At 37.8% G+C, this 26874-nt stretch overlaps 3 protein-coding genes across 4 annotated transcripts; 1 reads left to right on the forward strand and 2 right to left on the reverse strand.

Annotated features, from left to right (window-relative positions):
- The first annotated feature begins 636 nt into the window (after positions 1-636).
- Positions 637-3357, forward strand: LOC143466211 (alkaline phosphatase, tissue-nonspecific isozyme-like). The gene is made up of 7 exons (XM_076964847.1): positions 637-656; positions 1398-1548; positions 1751-1885; positions 2119-2227; positions 2504-2647; positions 2961-3122; positions 3290-3357. The coding sequence occupies exons 1-7, from the start codon at positions 637-639 to the stop codon at positions 3355-3357; spliced, it is 789 nt and encodes a 262-aa protein (XP_076820962.1).
- Positions 3358-4873: 1516 nt separating this feature from the next.
- On the reverse strand, positions 4874-12237 carry LOC143465828 (putative ATP-dependent RNA helicase DDX23). Its single transcript, XM_076964323.1, has 17 exons — positions 12018-12237; positions 11249-11354; positions 10962-11027; positions 10624-10762; positions 10351-10466; positions 9966-10087; positions 9523-9666; positions 9275-9385; positions 8640-8757; positions 8202-8347; positions 7865-8042; positions 7307-7448; positions 6998-7095; positions 6656-6807; positions 6158-6266; positions 5822-5996; positions 4874-5589 (listed from the first exon to the last, which is right to left on the reverse strand). The coding sequence occupies exons 1-17, from the start codon at positions 12164-12166 to the stop codon at positions 5366-5368; spliced, it is 2295 nt and encodes a 764-aa protein (XP_076820438.1). The 5' UTR covers positions 12167-12237; the 3' UTR covers positions 4874-5365.
- A 2288-nt stretch (positions 12238-14525) lies between these two features.
- On the reverse strand, positions 14526-26735 carry LOC143465829 (zinc transporter ZIP6-like). Of its 2 annotated transcripts, none has more exons than XM_076964324.1 (17): positions 26579-26735; positions 22800-22845; positions 22042-22121; positions 21748-21890; positions 21231-21593; positions 19497-19641; positions 19368-19418; positions 19037-19209; positions 18643-18798; positions 18379-18463; positions 18174-18265; positions 17645-17711; positions 17435-17506; positions 17156-17341; positions 15894-16073; positions 15660-15751; positions 14526-15420 (listed from the first exon to the last, which is right to left on the reverse strand). In XM_076964324.1, the coding sequence occupies exons 1-17, from the start codon at positions 26583-26585 to the stop codon at positions 15274-15276; spliced, it is 2085 nt and encodes a 694-aa protein (XP_076820439.1). In that variant the 5' UTR covers positions 26586-26735; the 3' UTR covers positions 14526-15273. The 2 variants fall into 2 exon arrangements, with proteins under 2 accessions (XP_076820439.1, XP_076820440.1); XM_076964325.1 differs by lacking the exon at positions 26579-26735 and adding an exon at positions 26480-26536.
- Between the last annotated feature and the right edge of the window lie 139 nt (positions 26736-26874).

Consider the following 26874-nt stretch of genomic DNA (forward strand, 5'->3'; position numbering starts at 1 on the left):
TTTCCGCTATAGATTTGGGTTTTCATAAATTATTGGCTGTAAGGAGCATCACAAGTTCCAGCGCGTTTGCAACTCACTCTTAAATTCACTGTCTTGAAAAATTTCGATATTATTTTTCCAAAAACCCTTTCCTTTGGGGGGGGGGAGACATTTAAACTTATCGTTACTTTTGAGTGGTTGGAAAAAACGCTGTTTTCTTGACAGATTTCGGATGGTATCAATTCCGTCGATAAATAAAATCTATCTAGGCGCGATTTTCATTTTTCGTCTTGTCTTGTAAAACTTCTAATGTTGCCGTACAGAGATCGGAAATGGTCTTGGAGAATGTAGGTCTGGCATACGCTACTTAAAGTTGTTTTTCTCCAATGACCATGCTGTGGCGGTTCTCTGTCGAGTGCGGGGTCGTCCACAGTATTAAAATCACCTGTTAATATGCACGGGATATTTTCGTTTAGACACTGCGGGAGCGAATCGAAAAAGTTGTTGTTATCTTTGAAATTCGAGCTTGTTACGTTTGGTGCGTAAACTTTTATAACTTTAATTTTTTCGTTGCCAATTTTAAAGTTGACTGCTAATAAGCGCCCTTCCAAATCCGATTCTTGGTTTTCTACTGTTATTGCCGGGTGGTTGATTAGTATGGCTACACCTTTTGATGGGTAACCTTTTTTGAGGCGCCGAGTTAAAAATCGATTGGGTATTACCCCATTCTTTTTGCCAATTGATTTCGTTATTCGCCCGTGAGCGTGTCTCTTGGAGACAAATTACGTGAGATTTCGACTTCCGCAGTTCTGCAAAAAGCGCTGTGCGTTTCGTGGCGTCGTTCAGGCCTTGTCAATTCAAGGTGATTAGAGATAAAAAAATCCATAAGCAAACGAAAAAAAAGAACGTAAAGATAAGGAACAAAATATATACAATTTACCTCTGTCCTTAGTTTGGTGCAGTGCGATTCATCATCAATGCGTCCGACACGTACTTAAACGAGCATATTGAGCAGTGACCTTGTCTGTGTTTGTGCGTCCTTTTGACGTTGTCCGATTCACAATCGCATTTGTGTAACACGATCGGGCATTGAGGGCAGAAAGTTGGAGAGAGTCTGTCCGGTCTAGCAAGAGGTTCGCCGCACACACATTCGAACGAGGTGAGTGTTTCCTCCTGGTGGTGGAAAACCTCCTCTTCTTGCTCTTGCTCTTGTTCCTTTTCTTCTTCTCTGAAATTTTCTTTTAGTTTTCGCTCTGGAGGGACATTGGCTTGAACTGAAGTCGCTAAATGAAAAATGGCGCTAAATTTAAAAAAGAAAATGCCCTTTCAGTTATGTATTTATACACATGTTTTCTTTAAGTTGTTCTTACTTCAAGTCTTATACTTCAGATTGTTTCAAAATATCTTTTCCAATGCAGTTACGTTTGGAACAAAGCTCAGTTTGATGCGGTCGACCCACAAACCACAGACCACCTGATGGGGCTCTTCAGTCCATACGAGATGCAATATTCACTGAACAGGGACAAGGATAAGGGCGGGGAACCATCCTTGGCCGAGATGACTGAAAAGGTTCGTTATAGAGTTAACTCTCTTTTACCGGCCATTTGAATAAGTTTTTGGTAAACATCATCTACACAAAGGCGTCTAAAAGATAAGAGTATGAAATATTTGTACAGTACTTGAAAATCATTCATTTTAATTGAACAGCGTTAATTATATTATTTATCAGATATTTTCTGTAGATCTTAAAACAAACGCGTTTAAATTTTAGGCGATAAAAATCCTGAGGAAAAACGACAAAGGATTCTTCCTCCTGATTGAGAGCGGGATGTTGGACAAAGCTCATCACGAAGGAAGAGCAAAGTTCGCTCTAGAAGAGTTTCACGAATTGGATAAAGCATTGGCGGTAAATGTTATATCACTGGCGGCAGTTAGCAAATCATTTTACTCTGCGTTGCGTATAAGGGTTATTATCCAACCAACCTGAGTTTGCTCAAACTGAGTTTATTTTTCCTTAATTCTTGAAGAAAATATGTTTTTTAATCTAAATTATTACGCGTATTCTTTGCAGTATTCGTTATTTCCAGTAGGTCACTGTACAAGTGACTTTGACAACGCTTTATTTTTCTTCAATCAAAGGTCGCCCGAAATTTGACAGACTCTGACGAAACAATCATCATTGTGTCAGCTGACCACGGTCACATGTTCATGTTTGGCGCGAACGGCTTCAGAGGGAGCAATATTTTTGGTAAGATTTTTATTTATAATCTTCACTGTGTAAAGGCACCATCAATTTTTTAACACACTCTGTACAAAAATCCGGTATATTTTTGTCAGTTAAAGGGTATCGACAATGCAGTATTATACCCAGCGTTTTACTAACCGGATTATTGTAATAAAATATATTTCGTTTCTTGAAAAGAACCCAAACTTTTTCACTTTTAAACGAAACAAACACATATCCCTTTCGGCCCTATCTCGAACGCACAGTTACACAATAATCTGACCCATTTTCCGTTCACAGGTCTTGCTCCAGGACAAGAACGACCGAACGAGGCCTTGGACGGCAAATTTTACACGACAATAGTTTACGGAAACGGACCAGGGCACGCTGCTAGTGGCAATAACATCAGAGCCAGCAGACAGACGGTAGAAACATGGGTTGCAGGTGAAGGGAATTAATTTATTTGATAACTTGTGTTTTTGCACGAGATTTACTTAATCGGATTAACGTGAATCACAGCTGAGGAAACAAGAGAATTTTAATACAATTCATTTAAAAACTTCTTGACTCTAAATGTAAAATCGCGAACTGTTGTTATCACCGAATGTTTATGCGCCAACTTGAAATCGGTTTAACAGTAGGTCAATAATAACTTGCAAACGAATTGTAGCCTATATGTGAAGCCGGATCGTTGACCTTCTGTGCTGCTAAATAACCTACAGAAAAAAACATGTTGACGTATTCTTTTATTACCCAGATTCAAAGTGGTACAGACCCCAGAGCGCGGTCCCTCTGAAAGCTGAAACCCACAGCGCTGAAGACGTCATCGTTTATGGGTCCGGCCCCATGTCCCACCTTTTAACCGGGGTCCACGAGCAGACCCATATCGCACGGGTTGTACAGTACGCCGCTTGCCTGGGTAAATTAGACTACATTGCAATTAGGCGATGACTGTGTTTTACAGAATGTTTCGCCTGTGTATGTTAAAGTGTTACATATGTGTTGAATTAGCAGCTGTTTGTTAAGGTAAAACAAACGCTTCTCACATATCTGTACCTAATTTTTCGAAATTCTAATTTTGTACAGGACCCGATTACGTAAACGAACTTCACTGCAGAGAGAATAAACAGAGCAAACGTCATTCAAATCACTAAAAGAGGAAAGGGTCTTCCTTTAATTAAATATTAATCTTATTAAAACACCATTACGATGTGCGTAAGTGTTAGACCATTTTTTCATGCATTAAGAAATTATCATACTGGAAGCACTTGCGATAGACTTCAGCTTTTTGTTCCCTGTTATTCTTATCTAAGACTGTCTTTTCATGTTAAAGTTATATACAGTGGGCGTTTTGTGTAGCGCATTCACATAGTTTGCAATGTTGTTTGCATTGGTTAATCGTATTAATTCTTTATCATTTCCATGTGCAAAAGTTTCATTTTATGATTTTAAGTCGAAGTGGTATTCGTTTTATGCCAAATAAAATTCAACAAAATGTGTCTCTCATAACATTATCTTGGTTTCAAAGTCATGTATTAGACATCTTTTGAAAGTTGACATCTTATGGTAAGCTGCCGATAACAGAACATCAGTTACATTCTAATCGCAGTAGAAATACTCCTGTCAATAGATTGAACGTTGGATAAGGCTCGTCCAACCTTGATAAAAGAGCTAACTTCTTGTTGTCTTTTTTTTTTATTATAGATTGAAATTAATAAAAATACAATTACCCCAAAAAATCCACGCCTTAGGCAATTATTTCAACGGACCCCAATAGTATTAGGTACCCACAATGGCTCGGAAAATTAAAAGTTAAAACTTCGGGCTAAAAAGGCAAATTCCATCAACTTTTAAGCACATTTTAGCCTAACTTATGCATGCGACCTGGAAGCTTGTAACACGTCATTTTCCAGGTTAATTCTCGAAATGAAAAGCAGCACTGGCCTCTGATTGGTCTAAGCTAGTTTTTAAAGCATGATGTAGAACGTCCAGTGTTTTCATGGAAATCGCATTATTCTAGTTCTGACTGGCTCCTTAAGGAGGCGTCAAACACTTAAAACTAAGATCTCTATGATTTTGTTGGACGTATTTAAAAACCTGTTTAGACCCATCAGAAGGCAGCATGGTTGGTGTTGTCTTCTAGCCTGGGAATTACCATAGCAGTTGGCGTGCTTCAATGTCCCAGGTCGCGTGCAGAATTAGGCTCAAAACTGGCATGAAAGTAGCTAAAATTGGGTGTTTTAAGCTAAAAATTCTAGTGTTTATTTTGCACCTCTATTAAAAAAGTTTGAATCATGTTTTTTGATGGCATTTTATGGAATGGTAGTCCAAAGCATACTAAATTGACATAAAAAGTTTCAGAGAGCCCCATGGAGGATTTTTCGAGTAATCAGTCTTTTAGTAAACTCACTGTATAATAAAACAAACAAAGATTTTATGGCATTTTTTGATGTTCGTCGCCTTCTTAAGTGCTTTATTTGAGTCAAGAAGTTTTTATTAATTTGTGCCGAGCAACATATAAACTTAAATTTAATACGTTATGAATATTTTTCCAGTGCCTGGGTTATTAATCAACAACAAAACCGGTTACAGCCGCCCAAAAACCAACCACAAATTTTAAATAACCTTTACATGTAGTAGGCTGGCTGGGAAACAACAAACCTTACAATATCTATGCAAGTTATTTGGTATATTTCTTTGAATAGCCACCACTGCTAGCTAGTCGACCATATCTTAAAATACGTTTAATATTGTATTAGCCTACATTGCATAAAACACACTGCCCGAATTCTTTATTATCTTCACGGGCTATGGTGGCAGTGACAAGCCAAAGACGCTTGTGCGTCGACATCTTGTTGTTTTCAGAGTGTTGTGTGCTGGGAGAAGATTTCCACATGCTTGACTAACACAATGAAGTCATCAGATATGAACGACTTGCAAAATCTGTTTGGTTGCTGTTAATTTCAATTTGCTGCGAAATGGCGCACTTTGACAGGTGCTTTGATGCATCATAGAAAAACTCCTTATAGTGACGTACTTCTAAGTTATAAACAAAAATCGATTTTTGGTATGATGGGAAGCAACTGAAACAAAAATCCTTCATAAGCCGACTCCCGAGATTTACAAAATGTTCTTAAACATCAAAGTGATAAAAAGCTCCTCTCAGGCGAAGATGGTCTCCTCTCTCCGTTTCTTCGTCAAGATGGTTCCAGGCTTGTGCTGGGCTTCCGGGTGACGGTCAAGTTCCGGAGGACAACTCGAGACCGGGCTTTCAATCAAAGCTTGCTTCAAATCGTAGAATACGGTTGCGTCGCTCTGTGTCAAGAATGTAATGGCGGTACCGGTCTTACCGGCACGACCGGTACGTCCGATGCGATGTGTGTAATCTGCGAAAAGTTTACGGGGACAGGTATTGAGGCGAGACACAATAGTGATGTTAAGTCGAAGCTCTGCGTTCAACAGGATTATTTACACATGAAAACAAACAATAAAGATGAACTACTGAACCACGTTTTTCTGAATTTTGCTACGTAAAGACATTAACTCACTATAACAATACACAGAGCACATCGATACGTAAGAAACAGAAGACTGATTGTGAGACGACAAAAAACAAACCTTCAATAGATTTGGCCATGTCAAAGTTGATCACCATGGAGACATCCTGAATGTCGATACCACGACCAGCGACATCAGTTGCCACAAGTATGTCTTTATTCCCGCTCTTCAGCCCACTTAGCGCCACCTCGCGGTGCTCCTGACCCTTCCCACCGTGCAGCGTGGTGGAGTTGTACTAGAAAAAAAATAGAGTTGTTTAATTGAGTACCTGGACACGCCAAGAGGCTGATTTAACTTTACTATTTAAGATTAACGTTAGATAGAGTGTTACTGGCGCTTGTAAAACTTTTTAGAAACAAAAAATGCATTACTATCGGAGCAAAAAATGAAACTTACCCCCATCTTCTCCAAAGACTTGGCCAGCACGTCGCAACCTTTCTTCTGGTTGACAAATACGATGACAGGCGGGGTAATCCCCCTTTCAAGAATCTCCAAAAGTTTTTTCCTGGAATTAAAATGATATAAGTTGTCAATGTATATATCTCAAACGATGATAACAACATTTGACTACAACGTAAATGTTTTTGTGATATTAACTGTTGATATTAAGACCACTGTGGTTCTGTAGTCAAAAATAAATCAAAATTATCGGCAAAGACTGCACAATGCTCTTCGTACAGGCACAAAACATTGTTTCACCGAACGAAAAGACACTGAGCAATTTTCCTCACGCACATTACATTCGCGTCAAACGTGCACGTCATTTTGCAAAGAGCAAAAAGACCCACAAGCACTTGCTGGTTAAACTACCGCCTTGCACCGTGCTGTGATCGTACAAATTGTGTATATGGGAACACGAAATGAATAAAACGAGAGATTGTTGTTGTTCTTTACCTTTTTTCATTCTCTTTGACGATGTTCACGATCTGTACAACGCGTTCAATCGGTTTTCCGGCCGACCCTATGTACACGATGGCAGGTCGTCGAAGATATGTGCGCGCCAGTCTTTCAACGGCCACCGGCATGGTGGCGGTGAACATGACGGTCTGTGGCGGAGAATTTCAAGGAATTGAAACAAGACTTTACGAAACGTGATTGAGTTTTTGTCGAGATATTGTACTGTACCGTCAGAGATCTGATACGAGACATAGCGTGTACTACCTGCTACAGCTAATGTAGGCTTAACCGGCACGAAGTTAACTGACTTTAAATTCGTTTAAAAATTCTTGAACCAACCTGCCGAAATTTATGTTTTGAGAGAAAGTTGGACTTCATGATATTTTTGTCTTCAATCGAATCGCTATCTGGCTTCTGATTGGTCACTGGCATGTGTTCTGTGGACGATAAAAATAAACCTAACATACTTGCGAATTCGCAAACATAATTATGCGGCAATAATTCAACAACACATCATTCGACGTCATCACAACAACCAAATTCTGGCTATCAAATATTTTAATATTACCAGTTATTGATAACTCTCCGCGAGAGACAAAGTCAACTGACTGATCAGTCAGTGGCCACATCGAATGCTATGATTTTTACCTAGAATCTTTTGGACATCGGGTTCGAATCCCATGTCAATCATACGATCCGCTTCATCCAGCACGACGTATGTGCACTGACTTAAGACGATGTAACGGTTCTCTAAAACGTCAATCAATCGTCCTGGAGTCGCAATTACGATCTGGAAGGAGAGAAGTTTGACAAAAACTTAAGATAAAGATAATTTCTAACATTAAACCAAGATATTCCAAAATATAAAAATTAATACGCAACAACGTATAGAAATTAAATGCCACAGACAGCGTAAGAGAAAGATAACGTAAGATAAAGCCAATTCACAATGAACTGGTGGCAAAAATTTGGATAATGCGAAAGAAGGGTAAAACCCAACAGGAAAGAAAACGTGGTGATGATTGCCATGAAGGATACGGAGCGAAGCAAAGTGATTTATCAAAAGTTTCTTACATTAAACCAAGACATTTCAAAAGATGAAAATTAACACGCAACAACGTATAGAAATTAGATTCTAAAGACAACGTAAGTGAAAGATAACCAACAAGTTCAAAATAATTCATAACAACATGACGTAGCTCCCACCTCACAACCCATCCTCAGTTTAAATCCTTGGTCCTCCCTGGAGAGTCCTCCAATGACAGCCACTGTCCTGACTCCGAGCTCTTTGCCAAATTTTATCGTCTCTTCTTCGATCTGTTGGGCGAGTTCACGAGTGGGAGCGAGGATGATCGCATATGGACCTTTGTCCGCGTCTTCCAGTCTAGGAGGAAAGAAGTAAACTGAGATAATGCATTAATTTCAATCACTCATACTTTATTTGAAAATAAAGCGACAGTTGGCCACTATGAGGATGGATTGAGATAATGAAACTTACATGTAGTAATTCACCAATTTACACGACTGTGATGTCATAGTTTACCTTTCAATTTTCGGAAGTGACGTAATCCACGACAGCAGCGGAATTAGAAAAGCGGCGGTTTTGCCGGAACCGGTTTCTGCAACACCTATGATGTCACGATTAAGAAAGCCAATTGGGATTGCTTGACGCTGTATGGGTGTGGGTTCCTACCAGCGAAAAAACAGACGAGTAGTTTATGAAGAAATCAGTACAAAGTAGATGGAAGAGGCGCCAACAACAATTTTATCAAAAAGATTAGACCAACATGGAAATACACTAAAAAGTATTGGAGTGCGACCATCGCCGGGTGGAATATGACTGAGATTGTATTTAGTTTAGTATTGGAAAATTTTTGGGAACTTTGATGAAATTATCAGGTCAGTTTGAATTTGTTCCGTTGGTCATATTATTCTGTTGTTCATAAAAAAAGAAGTCCCTGGAGAAAGAAGTTTTTTTTACCTTGTATCCGACTCTTTCTATAGTCTGAAGTATTTCTGACGGCAAGTCAGGACATTCTTTCCACTTTCGAACAGGTTCCGGAATATTCCCTCCCTTCGTGGTGATGTTGTAATCCTCCCTGTGGTGTTGGATAAAATTCAAACATGCAGGTTTTTGCCATAGAAGTTTATATCGTCTAAATAGTATGCGCTTTATCCAATAGCGGAACTTGTTAAATCATGCTACTGTTCATCGACCTGTGCCCATATTAATTTCATCAAAGAAACAAGATTATCAAGAAAACTAAATCAAAACTGTTGGAGTAAGACCAAGACCATATTTAATTAAGTGTGAAAGAAAGAAATATGAGGTTGATTTGATGGGACTACTCAGGCCATTTTAAACTCATTCAGTTGATGATGTTATTCTGTTCATGATGTAAAAACACGTTGTCTTTTCAACTAGTGCACCTGGCAGCATAGAGTCTTGATATTTAATAGCCACCAGAAGACTAGTAAGCTACCAGCTAATTAAGTTGCTTTGGAAGTTAGGTGGATACGGCGCACACTAAATTATTGCCATCTTCAAAATGGTTCTTTTTGAGAATTTAATCCAAGTTTAAGACAGCTGGCTGGCACATCGCATTTGAAACAAACCTGAAAATTCTCCAGTCTCTTTCCTGCATTTCACTGAGATCTTTTTTAGTCCAATGTCGATCGTCCCATAATCGCTTCCTTTCTTTCTTTAACAACCCACGCTGACGTTTTCTACAAATGAAAGTTAAAATTTGAAGAAAAATGTCATCACGTTTATCAAAAGCTCATTTCACTTCTATAATGCGGCTAAGAATGTAGAGTAGGTTGCAGTAGAGTGTATAAGGGAGGTAGACAAACAGAAAACTCACTTTTCTTGCTCCTTCTCTTGAACAGTTCTTCGATTCTCGATGAGCTCCGTGTAAAACTCCGATTGTTGTTTCTTCTGTGATTTGACATCGATGCCGGCAATGAAACCACGACCGTACAAGTGCACCTGATGCTTATCTTTGTAGCTAAAAACAAATCTCTTGGTAAGTTTTTACTTTTACGATAGAATAAAAATACTTTAGTAAAAGCATTACAATGAGAGTGGATGGTTTGAATGATAACTTGCATTTATAAACAATACAGTTATATCATCAAATTTTGTAAGTTCAAAGACCAAACTTAACATGTTAGAATTACAAAGTAAAATGTTTAGTGCAAAGTCGTTAACATATTTACAATCCTCGACTATACAAACAGTAGTCATAGTCATAGTCATCAGCAGGGTTTGAACCATCAGAAATTTGCAAGGAAGATTTCCACTTACATTGGATTATAGTCAACCGATGTGTCATCGCCTGCGTCCCAGTCAAAGACAAATTTGCGATCATTCAAACGTCGGACCCTCTTCTTCCTTTTGACCACGCCCAAGTATTTATCTTTTATTGCCTGTAACAATATTAGTTCCATTTATTACCTGTTTTTACAAATTGTTCTCTCTGGTACTTGGTATTATTTTCTTTATGAGGAAAAATAAAAAGAAAAAACCTGGATGAATCTATCGGACATAGAATCAATATCCATAAAATTACCACACGCCGTTTCAAAAAAAAAACTGTATGAAACACAGAAGCTACCGTAATCCTAGTAGTCAACCATCTCGTTCTTAATATTATAAAATGAGAAAAAAGTTATAAATCAATGCACCTTACCTCCAGTTCCTTGCCAGCGTCTTTATCTGTTCTTTTCTCAGTTTCATCAAGTTCTCCGGCTGCACGCTGCCTTCTCCTTTCCTCTCTCTCTCGTCGATCACGATCTCTTGGGTCCTCTGGACACAAATTTTGAAAGGTAAAGAGCAACAAACAAATCACTTGATTACTGAAAACCTGATTGAACTAGCAAACATTTTCTTCAAATATCGGAACATATTTCAGAATCAAAAAAACTAAACGTTGTTAAGAAACTAATCGTCACGATAAATTTACCTAATTGCTTTTTGCCTTCTTCAAATATATCGCGTTGTTTCTTTCGAAGTTCGTCAAATTGCTTACGCTGCTGGTTGACCTGTTCTTGACGTCGCGCCAGGGCAGCCGCTGCTCTTTCTTCTTTGGTGAGAAATTTTGGCTAAATTTAAGCAAAAGTTAAAATATTAATAATGTGTCAACCAAACATATCTACGTTTCAGCATCAACGAGATGTTTCAAACAGATGTCTATCTGACATGATTGAAGCAATGTAGCAACTCAGGTACAAGTTATCAGCAAATCTTAAATTTGAGAAATAAAACCTTGTGGATGTACAAAAAAAGCAAACCAAAATGAACCTTTGCTGCCGCCTCTTCTTCAGCTTTCTTCTTAAAGAGCATTTCTTCCAAACTCAGTGGTTGAGTCTGAAAGTTTCAATGCACAATGAAGCCCAAAATCATAAATTGTAAATTTGTAATATACATATACGACGTCGAATAAGATAGGAAGTAGAGAGCTACAACTAAAGTTAAAAGAACTTTTCAGACAAAAAATAAATCAAAAACACAAGCAACGATACACAAGGTCGTAAGATAAGAAATGAAAAACAGCTCACGATACTGGAAAAATTTTTGTCTTTTCTCACTTTCTTTTTAGAAACTTCTTCCTCTACTTCCTCTTCTTCAACTTTAACTTCTGACTTTAATTCGTCATTCTTCTTTCTCGATTCGGGTGATTTTGAACGACGGGATCTGAAATATCAAGCCACTTACAAGTGTACAAAGTAGTGAAATATTTGCACACACTTGGTCAGCTATCTCCAACCTGCTGTCCACACTGCATGAGGCATAGTCAGAGGTTTTTGTTGTTAAAACGAACACACTTTGCTTGCTTGATTATTAAGTCCTTTGATTTGATTTAATAAGCAGCAGAAAGTTGTCGAGAACACTCTGGTCAGTGGAAATTGACCGAAACAAATCATTTTCACCCAGAGAACAAAGTAACGATTGCTGCCACTTACTAATAGCACGCAGAGATGAATAGTATTTGGTTTTTTGGATACCTCAAAAAGGTGTCAAAATACTATACATTTGTGTATAGTATTAGTAATACTATAGATTTTGTGTTTGTGGGAGATGTAGCTGCAAGCGGATTGCTTCAAAAATGTGCTTAAATATAACACTTGGCTTTAATTAAAAGTGAATATTTTTTTACTTATACTTTGTTTTAAAACTTACCCAATTGTTATATATTTTTAAGTTATTTAATGCAACCCTCATTGACAAATGATGTCATTTTTGGGCCAGTAATGCGTTTTAGTTGGACATAGCTACGGCCGCATCCAACCAATTTCTGAAGATTTTTTTAAATATCTGCAATCACATTTTTTCATAAGCAACAAAGAAATAACAAACCTCTTTCTCTCTCTTGACCGGGATCGTCGACGATCTCGCTTCTTCTCTCTCTCTCTCGATCTTGATCTTTTTCTTTCACGTGACCTCGACCTTTTGGACCTTGACTTCTTTTGGTCCCTATCCCGGGAACGAGACCTTGATCTTCCCATCTTGTACAAAAGGTATAGCCAAGCAGCAAATGATAGTCAGCTTTAGAATGTTAAAATTATTCTACTTAGAGTGTTCTGAAAAAAGAAGCAATTAAGAAGCGCATATGCTCGTGTGACTTGTAAGAAAAATGTTGCACAAGCAACAAATGAGTGAAACTTTCAGACAATAAAATTGAAGCTGTGGGTATTGTTGTTTTCACTTATACCAAGTTATTTGCCATTTAAGGCTAAGAAACAAATCCAACATAAGAAGGGGCGCCATAGCTTGGCTTGAACTTCGGTTTTTTTTCCTGTTTAAACAAAAAAGAGCATAGTATCTTCTTTTTTAAAACTCGCAGTTTGCATAACGCCTTTAGTCTATTTGTAATACACGCTAAACTGACCTTCGGTGTACGCATCTCACAGAATGCAATCTGGCCCAAAATCAACCCGACTTGAAAGTAAAGCACTTTTCGATGAGAAATCGTGAGCGCAAGGATGCAAATTTTGGCATGATGGCACACACTGAAATCTCAATTCTTTCTTTACTTGTTATAAATTGGCATTCAAACGACCGATCAATCATTTTATTTTTCGTCAAAGGTGGGATGGGGAAAAAATCAAGCCTGTTGCTACTTGCACGCACCAACAAATAGGAAAAGATTCATTTATAGATTCACAAAGCCAAAAGGCTTAAAACATGCTAAAAAATTACTGAGGTAATAATTGCAGGTAATAACTAGCACGGCCACTAGGCTAAACCCATACAATCAGTAAAATCCACAAAACATAAGTTGAAGCAACCAAAATGTGTTTGACGCGCAAAACCATGGCTCAGGGGTGAAAAACTACAACCATGAAATGGTTAAGACAACAACAGGGTTGGCGTAGGTCCCTCTAGTTTTTTAACTGGGAGCATGCATACGACCGCCTGCACTGTCAAAAACCAAACGTCAGAACGTGTTAAAAATCGGTAGACCTACAACATAGCTTGAGTGCCATTGTGAGAGACTTTGCATGCCAGCACACTGATCGCACCCATTTTCGAAACGGTTCCTCCGTCGCTGACTAGCCTACAACCTCAGTTGCATACGACTGCAAACGTTCTGGTCTTTTTGTTGTAGAAGCTACAGCTCTCTGTCATGCCGATCGGTGTGGTGGCACCTTTATGGCGGTTGGCGTCAATACCACACGATTCTAGGACTCGGTGGCCACGTTTCACGGTGGCTTGGTAGCCGAGTGGTTCGAGGGCTGGACTCGCAATATATGTTGCTATTGTGTCGTGTTCGATACCCATTGGCTTTATACCGTTGTATTACCCATGGACAAGTCCCTAACCACATTTACTTTTAATTGCGCCTTGTGGACGGTTCTAAATATGGGCAAGATTATAAACAAAACCAAATAAACAAAGTGTGACCCTCGAAACTTGCACAAAGGCTAGATTGGTAACTGGGGCCTTGGCTATGAAGAATCATTGCCGGATTTAAATCGTGCAAAAACCTTTCTCAGTCTGAGGATAAAAATTATCATGCCATACCATTAACCACCATTGCTCCTGTTCAGGGGTTTTGGTGAACAGTTTCAAATTTGGGGAAAAAGACATAAAATCAAATCAAAAATGCATATGTCTAACATATTGTATTGTAAAGTTTATTTTTGTCATTGACTGTGAATACGATTGCATTGGAACGAATGACGTCTTCACAAACTCGTCGGAGTGTATGAGTATCATTGGGCAGCTCATATTGGAACATGGACAAAATCTCATAACTCGAGCTCTTGTAACAGAGGGTTAATGTCAAAGCTAAAATTTTTGCTATGAAAATGCACTTTTCGTCCTGCTTGTGCCAAATTTTAAGTAATAGGTGCGACTTGGGACATTCAACCATGCCATCTGCGAGGGTAGTTTACAAGTTAAAATGACCATATCACCCACTGATTGGTCTAGAAAAATTATCATTAAAGGCATCAGCAAGAATTTAAAATTTTCATGAAGAGCTTAATTTTTCACCAATTCGCCACCTTAACAGAAAGAAAATATAGAAAATACCCTCTGTTTTATAAGCTCCTGCTAGAGATGTTGCAAGCAGACGAAAATAAACTCGACAATATACTGAAGTATTTCAATGAATATTACAAACGCAGAAAATATGTTTAGAGTTGTACAAAGAGAAATATCTAACAGGATTTTGGTAAAGCGAAGTTGTACAAATCATGACATGAAACTACTTAAGAATCTGTAAACGGAGAAGAGGCCTACTCGACAATACTGAGACGTTTATCTTTATCCTATCCTACTCCATCCTATTACCTATCTCTGTGGAATGTACTTTTGTTTGTAATATGGGCTTTCTATGGGCTGAGATAACACGACAAAAACTGTGTGAAGAAAAGATCCACAAATATGTTTTATTGTAAGGGCCGCATACAGCAATATAACATGGCTGGCAAGCCGTCAACCAGAAAGCTGAAAATGCGACAGTGAGAGCAGCGGCATTGGAACTAGATGCCAACAAAAAAGACATCATCTAACTAAACGTAACAAATATCACAGCAAAATCTACCCGCACACAAAATTTGCTTGATAAGCAAATACGAAGTGGAAGAATTTTACAAAATGCAAATGAACTCTACATTCGAACAAGGACAAAACCAAAACAATCACAAGATGACGCAATCTAGTGAATTTGTGAAATGCAGGAGCAGCACAGTATTATTGCATCATAAACGTCATGACAGTTTGCTACCGTGTGTCGTACTTGTGAAATCAAACAATAAATAGGATGAAACGATAACTGGAAATCAAACACAAACAGTGTAGCACCGAAAATTATTAAACTTCGATTGAAACAGTTTTGGGAAATCAACTTTGAAAACCCAGATATAAATAATTCTCTGAATCTGACCACGCTTATACGAGGCAGGAAACCAAAACGGCCCAGAAAAAAAGACACGGCATTTCAGACAGGGAGGGAGCTCCATCAATCTAAACGCAAAAGATTGAGAATATGATTGATCCATAAACACGACAACATCTACTCATACTCGCATCAACGGCGCGAACCACTACGTTGAAATACAGAAGATAAAATAAGCATGGCGCCAAGCCACATAACTGGCATGAGTCAGACGCCGGCGAATATGCTCACGAAGGAATCCTCGTAGAGAGCGATGAGGAGCATGATGGCAACTCCGCCGAGAAATCCGACGTTCTGGAAGATAAAACGGCTCAAACCGTCCTCCTCAGCACAATGCTGGAGCATCTGAGATAACTGAAACACGTGAAGAAATGTCGATGAGTGTCGCACTGGCTTGTTGTGTTCAAATTGTGGTTAAGTAAATCTTTAAACAGGTTCTAATACTAATTATTATATTTCACAAACCTGTCAGTCATTTGTTGCTATTTACTATAAAGCTGCTATTTTTGTCATTACAAGGGAGACTTTGTTTAAGTTTAACGCGGCATTGAGCAAATAATAACTAAAATCGACAATCATTCGATGTGACCTACCATGTCGACCAGGCCCACGTACAGGAAGCCGCCAGCGGTTATGGCAAGAATCCAGAGCTTCACTGTCACCGAGTATTCTCCGATGACAAGACCTGTCAATCAAAAGCACAGTGGTTTGTGTTGTAAAACCGAAAAGCAGGATTTGGACTAAACGCAACAAATGTTTATTGAAGTTTGGTTACAGCGTAAATAATCACTAGTAGTCGATCATTGGAATCTATTTAGAAGGCTTACCAATGATGGCTCCGACAAAAGCGAGACAAGCGCACATTCCGTTATAAAGGAGAGCTTTCTTGATTGACATACCGGCATCAATGAGGATGGCAAAATCCCCAAGTTCATGAGGAAGTTCATGACAAAATATTGCCAGTGACGTGCTCAGTCCGGCTGCGATGCTGCTACTGAAGGCGGCTCCTGTGATCAACGTTGGCTTTTTAGACTAATTTCTCTTGGGAAGGGCATTGCGTAGCTGGTGTGAATATCTTTGTAAGACACTTGCTTCTACAGTAGTTTTGAACTGAATATAATTGTTGTTTTTGCAAAACGTTTTAGCACAAGGCATGGGAATTCGTGCAGACTGGACTGATATTCAGTATGTGACCGCAAAACAGGAAATCATGAAGTTATGTCGTTCGCCAGCTGGCAAGCTAAAAATATTTGGCAGCTTATCTGGGATTTGATTTGCGGCCGCCCGTGCTATTTCGGGGAATGTTCGGTTCATGTTTAAGCGGGATTTATCGTGACCGTTGTGCCACCTCGTCGAACAGTTATGCGCAAGTTTTGATCGATGAAGAGTTTGAAGTGTTTCAAATCCCACCGTTGGAAAAGAGTTGCTGTAATTGTCTTCTCTTGTTTTGCATAGAACGCTATGTAAATTGTTATTCGTTGTTCTAATACGATTAAGACAATATTGACTCTTTGTTTTACAAGGTATGTTTTTCAAATGAGTTCCGGTGAATTGTTATCGAAAATTTTAATTTCGTTGAAAAATATTTTGCTCCCATTCTGACTGGGTCAAACAAGGACAAGTACACAAGCCACAAACTATTCGACCACAATCACGGCTTTCAGACGTGTGAATGTGGGATGGGAGTTGTTTGCTACCTACTTATTGCTTAACCAGTTCAACTTAGCTTCACTGTTAATCCATAGAGTAATTTCGGTTCAGATATGTCGGGTCAATCAATTAGTTCTTGCTATGTTTATTACTTCAACTCTAACCGCTGCGTATATCGGATACACAATTAAACTCAGTCCAACTGTCAACCAGTTAACTCGGTATGATAAGTTTGGTGGCGTACCAGGAGTGTTTGTTTGTTCTTCAACGTCAATTTCAATTTAATTTTCGACGATTGCGCGTTGTGATTACGCACTAAGTAGCAAACCTAAGCTTAAGTAAATGAACGACGGTGTGACAACCCCCTTTTTTGGCGATTTTAGAGTAAGGTACAATCGAAGACAACCAGAATTTGCATCAGTTTTACTGGAGGACTGACCTATGGCGAGTCCATCGCTGAAGTTGTGAAGTCCATCTCCCATAATTATCATCCAAGCCAGGTCCTTGACTCCTTGAGCTTTAGAGAGGTCGGGATGGTGGTGGTGGTGATCTTGATGATGATGATGACGCACCAACACGTGGGCTGTCTCAATTGCGTGATGCTGTTGGCATGACGACGGCGAATCTACCGGAGACATAAAAATGGTGTTACACAGCACGCAACGTTTCTGGCTTCTATTTATTACTTCTGCAACAAACGACTGAAGCAACCAATCACCTGTAGAGGCTTCGCTTGCGCGTCCGTTCTCACAAACGTCCAAATCAAGCGGAAATGGCGGTGTGCGGGTCCCTGGAACAAATAGAACGAATTTTGAGCTTTTCCAACTCAGCCAGTATAAACCACAATAAACTAATGACGGTAAATATTAGAGTAACGGGACGTGTTTCATCGGATTATTTCATTCACAAAGTTTTCATTTATACTCACCATTGCTTGACTGTAGTTTGACTTCTATCTGTTCACTTGCGTTGGGAAATTTTAACACAGCGCCGTTCTGCAAAAAAAAATCAATTTTAAAAGTGAAAGGAAATGTAGCAGGAGTAAATTTTGTACAAATTTTTCAAAGAAATATCGACCCAGCAGTAACACAGATACGTGAGGTATGATTCATCAACATTTTCTAATGAATGCCAACGAATGAGTCAGTATTATGATTCCGCAAGTTGTTTCTCTTGCCACTGACGTACGTAATACTTGGAATCGTGGTTTGTTTTATTTGTTTTACAACAGATTTAGTCTGTGAAGTGCCTCAAAGCGGACAATCAGTGATAAGTATAAATTTTTATTGAAGAGCTTTGCAGAAACCGTGAATACTTGAAACGTGAATACATTAATACAGAAAATACCGTGAATACTTGGCGCTATTCTCACAACACAACATTCTTCGGCTACTTCTAACATGATAAGATCAATACAGTTGGAACCAATAAACAAATATTCGCAACGTTTAACCAACCGATAGTGATAGTCCGCTGTCGTGTGGCGACTCCACCACGAATGTGTCGACTTGGTTTGGTGACTTTATCTTCGAATCTACCAGCAAAGGATCTGACAAAAAGAAATAGTTAAGAATTCCTTCAGAATTGAACTAAAATCGCAATTTCATGACTTTTATGTCGGGTTGATTGCTCCAAAACAATCATATTTTCTTCTCATCTTACCGACTGACTCATGCTCGTGCACTATCAAGCAATCGTCGCTTCTGGGAGAAGGAAAATTTTTTTCTTTTGACTCTTGTTCTTTGCGCTAAAAACGAAACAAAACGTACTTGTGTTGCTATTCTCTCTGGGTATAACAAACATGCAAAAACACTGTAGCTGCCAAAAAGAGACATTTGACGCATTAGCTTGTGACCTGCGTAAGAGGATACACACGACAGCTACTTTGGCAGATGTAAGGCTTCGTCACCATGAACACAACCCTACCTTATTTCGTCGGTATTTCCTCAGCAGACCCATTCCACTTTCGAACACGAAGAATATATATATTCCCAGGACTGCCACAAGATTCTTCATGATTTTGTCTTTCTCGTCTGATTCGCTGCCATGGTCATGAGCGCCGTGGTCGTGTCCACCCATCGCCTGCGTGGAAGCAACAGCGTCCATTAATCACTTATCTCGATGCATCATGATTGTAAATACACTGCTAAGATATCGAAAGTAGTATTCACTAGCACTGTGCTCAAGTTTGGAAAATCAACAAAATTATGCCAGAATAAGAACTTTCACACGGCTTTGTAGTTCGTCTACAAAAAGTAAAACATTGAAACTAGGCAGGAAATGAGTCACAGAGTGAGCTATTGACAAGGTCGTGACGTACGTGAGGAAGCAAGTGAAGCAAAGCATCTCCCACCAGGGTCCCGACAGCAAGAGAGACGAGGAGAGACAGGAAACGGTTGAAGAACTTCGATTTGCTCATCAGTGGGACGATGATGATTCCGATCACGCTGAGCGCGCTGATAATTGCCACCGATCCCAAAGTAATGGCCCACACTGTCACAACAAGTCAATGCGTCAATGTATGCGCGCATTAATAACTGAATACAACCATCGGCCTTGTGTGATGCTGCTATGAGCGAATTAGTTATGATTTACCCAAACAAGGTAAACTTTTGAGGGAACAATGCTCATTATTACGCAACAAAACTAACCTTCTCCACGATTGTTCTTGGGAGCTTCACTCTCATGATGTTCTTCTTCATCTGCAAATCATAAAAATTTTATTCCATATTGAATTACAGTACATACAACTATAAAAACAACCAAGCAGTTTAGGTTACCTGATCCAGAGGTGCATTCTGGAGATTGTAAGTCGAAGATGATGCGCGGTAATATTGCAGAAAAGTCCGACAGAGTTATTCTGACCTCGTCTGCATTAGTCTTCGGATAAAACTCGTACAAGACATCTTCAGGTGTTTGAAGGCACTGAAACATTTAAACTATTTCAATGCATAATTGTGGTTAACTTGAAAAATAAAATTGAAACAAAATCAAAACACCTGTCTAAGAGTTCAAAGTCTAAGATCAAACTTAAATGTTACGATCCAGTGCAAGTTCAAAGATTAAATAACAAAATAAATTCAATGCAACATGGCCAGTGTTCTAGTTTCACACCAGATGCAGTTGCGAAAGATTTCAAATTTATTAACTGCTTTGGGAATCTCTACCTGGTTGATTTTCTATGGATTGAAAAGTGTGTTGTTTTTATGTTATATTTGGCTCTATCTCAGGGCTTTATTTAAAACTGCCAACATGTCATGAATCATTAATCAGTGCAGACATAATTTCAATGCGAGAACTGTTGTTTCTTCTTATATGTTAAGAGAACCACTAAGCTAACCTAATCAATATTCCTCATTCGAAATGTATCGAAGCCAACTTATTAATGCACAAGCCATAATTATTGATAATTTTGCGGGCATTAAAAATCCCAGGAGGTTAAAAAGAATAAATAATAGATCACTGCAGCTTTGTAACATTAATACAAATCAAAAAGTACAAGACAATAGAAACTTTTCTGATCTATCAACCAACTAGATCTTGCTTTGTTAGACATCACCAACGACAAGAGTGCATACTTCATGAATTCAAACAACGAAAGCAAATAAAGCATCACTTCTAAGAAAAACATTTCGAGCATATAGGAATGTACAGTAGGACGAACTGCTTATTAAACAAGATTAAACATGCAACGATACCAACTGTTCACCATCGGCGCTACTACACAAATATTGTTGCAAACATATATTCTCCAGTTGTACATTTTCTGGTACACGTTATGGCGTTAGCAAACAAAAAATATTTTATGTGCTGTCTGAAGTAGGTTTGACCTTGTAAGTTCTTATTATGAAAGTGCTTATTTAAACATGCACTGCATCCAATGCTTATCATGCTACAGGGTAGATGCTATACCATAGATATGAATTATCAACATAGGAAGCATGATAGTAAGTTATCTGATTATCCTAACGCCACAATCAGTTATACCTTTCCTGGTTGGTGATGATATGAAATTCTAATGTTTAATATGGTTTAGATAAGAGACCATTTATTAACTAAACATTGTCAATGAATGAATGTGTTTTAAAGTTCCAGTGTTATAGTATATTTATTAAATGTTAAATGTTTTTGGTGTATATTTTATTGCTATCCATCTATTTTTCACAAAACCCACTAGAATAGCTATAACTGACACACAAAACTAAGCTTGATTTCAAGAAAAAAGAAACATGTCATATGATTAACAAGATTTTTCAACTGCTGCTAACACTAATAGCAACAACTATGAATGAAAAAAAATTATCGGTTATGTAGAGTTCATCAACGAAAGATTTTTCTTGTAGCCTGATTATTTTCATGGCAAGGGATAAGACATCTAATTAGTACAAACCCAAAACAATGAGCCACACTGTAAATGGCAAATATAAATACAGTAGATGCACAGGCTTGTGAAAATTTTAGTTATGCAAAAAGTATCACACTGAATTACAAGACACAAGCTAGTAGTAGCTTACCATCTTTTTATCTTCATCTGGGTAGTCCATCTTTTTATCTTCATCTTCGTAGTCCATGAAGAGCCAATCGAAGTAACTGAAGTCAAGTTCTTTTTTATGATCATCTGATTTATAAGCATGACTATGAGCTTCTTCATGGTCATGAGGTTCATCGTGATCTTCATGTTCACCATGATCGTGATCTTCATGTTCACCATGATCATGATCTTCATGTTCACCATGATCATGATCTTCATGACCATTCACTTTAAGAGATCCAATGTTTTCCATGAAGTTTTTAAGGCTGGACACAGTAAAGTTTCCATCTTCATCAAGATATTGTTCAAAAATCTTCTTTGTGTAATCGACACCAACCAAAATATTCTGGAAATTAAACTTAAATTAAACTAAAACTTACCTAATTTTATGGCAATACAAACAATAATCTTCTGAATAAGTAATATCCCAACATGCTATAAAAAATAAACCATCTAACTTACGTAAATATCTATACATGTAAATATGTACATATACAAACCTCTTCTGAAGACTTCGTTCGTATAAAACAAGACCCACTTTCACATTTTACACTGAGTTCATCATTGTTATCTGTATTTACTTTCACAGGCTCAGTTGTGGGTGTGCTTGTACTCCTTTCACCAACCGGCCCCACCGTGGTATCTATTTAATGAAACATAAGGCATTCCAATTTGTTCACTGATAATATTGAACCATTACAGAAGATAACAATTTTGTTACCGTATGCATCACACATTGTTACACTACATAAGTAGTAACAGGCATAACTCAGAACAATATTACATTTCTATACCTTGAGCAGAAACCGTCGATAGCAAAAGTTGAACAGACAAAACAAAAAAGAACCATTTCGAAACTTGATTTCCATTTAACCTGGTTGTAATATCAAACTGTTATAAGGTGACAAGCAAACAGTAACTGATGAGCATTATAGTAGTAGGTGGACACGCAGTGACTACAGAGTCTAAGCCTATGTTATTGAATCTGTTAAAATCTATTAAACTGAAAAAAGTTCTTGCATATTTTAATTAAGTAATCGAACTAAACAACCACTGCTACGAACTGCTAGTTCACAAATATATTTCAAGAAAGGGAAACAATTAATAATGAGATATATCATTAATGAACGTAAAATTAAATACAAATCACAACTTGATTGGAAAATGTGCTGTTTTTATCTGAAAGTATTTCGTTCTACGAGCACAAAAAAACCATTTACAGATTTTATTTCCTCAGCAGATTTTGTAAACTTTCCAATTTAGCCCAAAACAAATAAATTTATTAATTGAAAAATAGTTTACCAATTGTAAAAAAGAATGCCAAAAATAACAAACAAACAGCCAAAAATTCAGCAGGCCTGAATTAACTGCGAAGCACACCAAGTATATACCAACTATCCCTAACACAAATTGGGTCCAGTACACAAATGCACAACGAGACGACCTCACAAATTGAGTAGTTGGGGTCTAGAATACAAAGGCATCCTGTGATTGTGCACTTGTGTACTAGAACTGACAAATTGATCATAGCAAATTATGTTCAAATTCATACCTGTGAGATAATTTTGTTCCAATACTGTGAACAAAAGTAGATCCAGCTGAATAAAATAATTATATTAAACAGTCAAACATGAGCAGCATAACACTGTAGAAATAAACTGTAAGCCAATAAGTATGAAATACAGCAACGTTTATAATAAAACAACAGGATAGGCTACTAATCATAACTACGAACGTAGGTATTTCAAATTATGAGTCTAACTTTAAAATTCTAAATCAGAACTAGAATCCACGGCAAAACTCAATTGATTTTATTGGCGCAGCCTAGCTTAGTACATTATTTTGGCACCGGGTAAAAGCTGGACACGACGCAATCCAATCGACGGTTGAAAATGGACGATATTTGCGTTAAGCGTCCATGGACGTTTTTAGGATAGGCTTAAATAGTGGATATGAGGAAAGCATCCATGGACTGTTTTAGGATTAATGAAGGGTAAAAGATACTGCAGCAAATGTAATATTTGCTGCGGTAAAGGTTACTCGTTTGTAATTTTGCTTGACACTTCTAGATTAAAAAAGATCAACAGATGCTACAATTTGTATTAAGGATTAATTAACATGTGTTTTTGAACACATACTTGTTGAAATTTTAACTAATCACGCAAAGAAGTAACGAGTACTGGGACTGACCGAAATTTCGGTACAGAGATTCGGTACTATAGTACCGCGGTACTGCCCTTCTATGCTTAAGCATGGTATAGGTCAGGGCTACTCAACTGGCGGACCGCGGTCTGAATGCGGACCTTTTCAGTGTTGAATCCGGACCTTATCTGTCTCAGTATTTACGCAAATGAAATCGTTCATCATTAGTTTTGTTATTCCTGCTTATTCAATTAATCAGCGAGTGTAAAAGTGGTAGCTCAAACTAGTCTTCTAGCGATGTTTTTTAGTTTTCTAGTTTTGTTTCAGTTAGGTAATTTTTATCTATAGTTTTTACACAATTTTTGGTTATATAGCCTAACATGTATTATACAAAAACAAAACTATACACTGCTGGACCTGTGTACTCGTAGACAATTATCTGAATGTAGAAACATATAGCAATATGATGTAAAAACAAATAAAAATATGTGACAATCAAAATTGCACAAAGGCTAGCTTGGTAACCAGGGGATCGAATGATAAGGAATCAGTGCCAGGTTTAAGTCGTGTGAAGACTTTCCTTAGTCCTACGATAGAGATTATCATGGTCATGTTGAAGTATCACGCTAAAAGTGAAAAGTGCAGAATTTGGCCAAGACCAGAGTAAAACTGAAAACAAACTTTCAACTTATAATAGCCTACCTACAAAAATTGGAAATTTGGAAATTTTTCCAATATCCACTATTTAAGCCTATCTCAAAACTGTCCATGGACATTTTTCCAATATCTACTATTCAGGCCTATTCCAAAACGGTCCATGGACACTTTTATCATATCCACTAGTTAAGCCTATCCTAAAACAGTCCATGGACGCTTTCCACATATCCGCTATTTAAGCTTATCCTAAAATCGTCCATGGACGCTTATGCAAAAATCTTCCGTTTTTAAGTGTCCATACTGATTTAAGCTTATTTCAAGTTTTCAACAACCGTCTATGGACGATTAAGCGAAAACATCGGTTTTGCGTAAAAGCGTCCATGGACGTGTGATAAATATATCACTTAATATAATATAAAATTGTGTACGACATAGAATTCTCGTCTATCGAATCAGCGAAGCATAACACTGCGTGACGTAATCGATTGTTCCCTTGTGCGTGCTTTTTGATTCATTCTCTCTCTTTTGGTTTCTACGTTCAACGCCGCAACATGTCTTTGTGCTGTTGCTGTCACAGTGTTCTATCTTAATGTATTCGTTCAAAGAAGCTTCAAATATAGTCAGATTATACAGTAGTCATTCCTGCGTCATTATTGCTGAAGTCTATCAAAGTTCACTGTTAAGTAATACACAAGGAAACAGACTTTGTAGTGTAAGTGGGTAAACCTTACAGGCTAAGGGACCATATACCCACTTTTCATTACAAACTGATGCAGCCGAGTGAGGAAGAATTGACGATAAAAGAAGACATTTCCATTACAAGTGTGGTAGAGCCGAAATCGCTGAGAACTACGCTTTTCTTTGGGGAACAACCTATGAACAATTAAATTTGAGGTTGAGAGAAGTCTAGTGATCTCAGACTAGAAGTTTCGAAGATATGTATCGTCTAAAACCCATGCAACACTCATTGGATCCAGCCAACGGACATCTCGACAATATGATATTCGAACAAATCAACTACAACGACGGTGACGAAGAATTGCCTGGACTTGTTCAACCAACTTCGAATGCAACAATGACCGACGAACAAAGCACTCCAGTGAAAACACTTTGTCGGTATTTGGACATTCAGTAATGATTTTTTGTTTGTTTTTTTCTCTATGTAGTATATATTATAGCGTTATTGTGTAGTTTACCTTAATTGATGGTGGCTTAGTTGCCATACTCTCTAACGGTTCAACCATACCGGAGAGAAATATTTCTTTGTGTTATTTTGTTATGCTTTAAAACATAGCGGTTGTTTTCGAAGGTTAAACAAATGCCCAAGGCTAACACCGATACACTATGTTGAATGTCAATTACAAAACGTATTTGACTAATTTTTATATATATTTTGCAATACGCGTATTTCCAAGTGAAATATTCACACAGCTATACTGGTAAAACCAGATGCTGAAATATTATTAAATGGTCTTGTGATGATAAGACGAGATTAAACTATACAGAAGAAATAATGTATAGAGTTTTGTTTACGGAAATCAGCATCAAGAAACGTGAGATGAAAAATTTGCTGACGATTTCCTAATTTTGCGAATCTGCTCAAACAAGCTAATGCGTTGTGTGTCAAATGACATCCTGTGTTCTGTTTTCTATTTAAAGTCGTGACATTGTTTTGTTTTGTACACTAATTTTGCTTTCTGACTTAAGGACAACATGTACCCACCTTTTTGCGAATCTCTTGCCAATATGAATTGTATTGTAACTATGTTTCAACGTTTATTGTTATGTAATCTACATTTTACGTGTTATATTGACTTTTGTTATCAACACTATTGTTTTAATTATTGTTCACCGAGAATTGTTTTTATCATGTTCAGAAAATATCGTGAATTTTTTCAAAACTTACGAAATTTTCTTGCGGAAGGTTATGTGATAAATATATCACTTAATATAATATAAAATTGTGTACGACATAGAATTCTCGTCTATCGAATCAGCGAAGCATAACACTGCGTGACGTAATCGATTGTTCCCTTGTGCGTGCTTTTTGATTCATTCAGTCCCTTTTCAGTCGTACGTTCAACGCCGCAACATGTATCTGTGATGTTGCTGTCATAATGTTCTATCTTGATGTATTCGTTCAAAGAAGCTTCAAATATAATCAGATTATACAGCAGTCATTCCTGTGTCATTATTGCTGAAGTCTATCAAAGTTCACTGTCAATTAATACACAAGGAAACAGACTTTGTAGTGTAAGTGGGTAAACCTTACAGGTTAAGGTAACATATACCACTTTTCATTACAGACGCTTACGCAAAAATCGTCCATTTTCAACCGTCCATGGACGATCCGCGGATTACGTCGTGTCCAGCTTTTACCCGGTGCCCATTATTTTAAGGCTATACACTCATAAAAAGTTTAATATTACGAACCTAAATATCCCAAAATTAAACAAACCAAGCGTAAATAAGTAGATCGTGTAAACGAAACTCCAACTCATATGAACACATAAAACTAAAAACAAGACTTACCGAACATTTTCACTCAGTACAAATCCTGCTTAGTGCCGCTTGCAAAATGTTTCTCATCGACCGACGTGCCGTGTGCAAAAGTGGATTGAGGCAGGGCTTTGAGGGCTTATATATTGACCACTAGCAGTGCCACGTGCTATTTTTCACATCGATTTTTCTAGAACACAAAGGAGTATTTTGGGAGAATGACGATAAATTTTTCATATAATTCTTGAATAGGTTGCTTAAAAAATAAATACAGTATTACTCTGAAAAATTCAATATCAAAAAAAGAAATTTACGAGATAAACTCCCGA

This window comes from Clavelina lepadiformis, chromosome 7 (assembly GCF_947623445.1).
Source record: "Clavelina lepadiformis chromosome 7, kaClaLepa1.1, whole genome shotgun sequence".
Classification (NCBI taxonomy): domain Eukaryota; kingdom Metazoa; phylum Chordata; class Ascidiacea; order Aplousobranchia; family Clavelinidae; genus Clavelina; species Clavelina lepadiformis.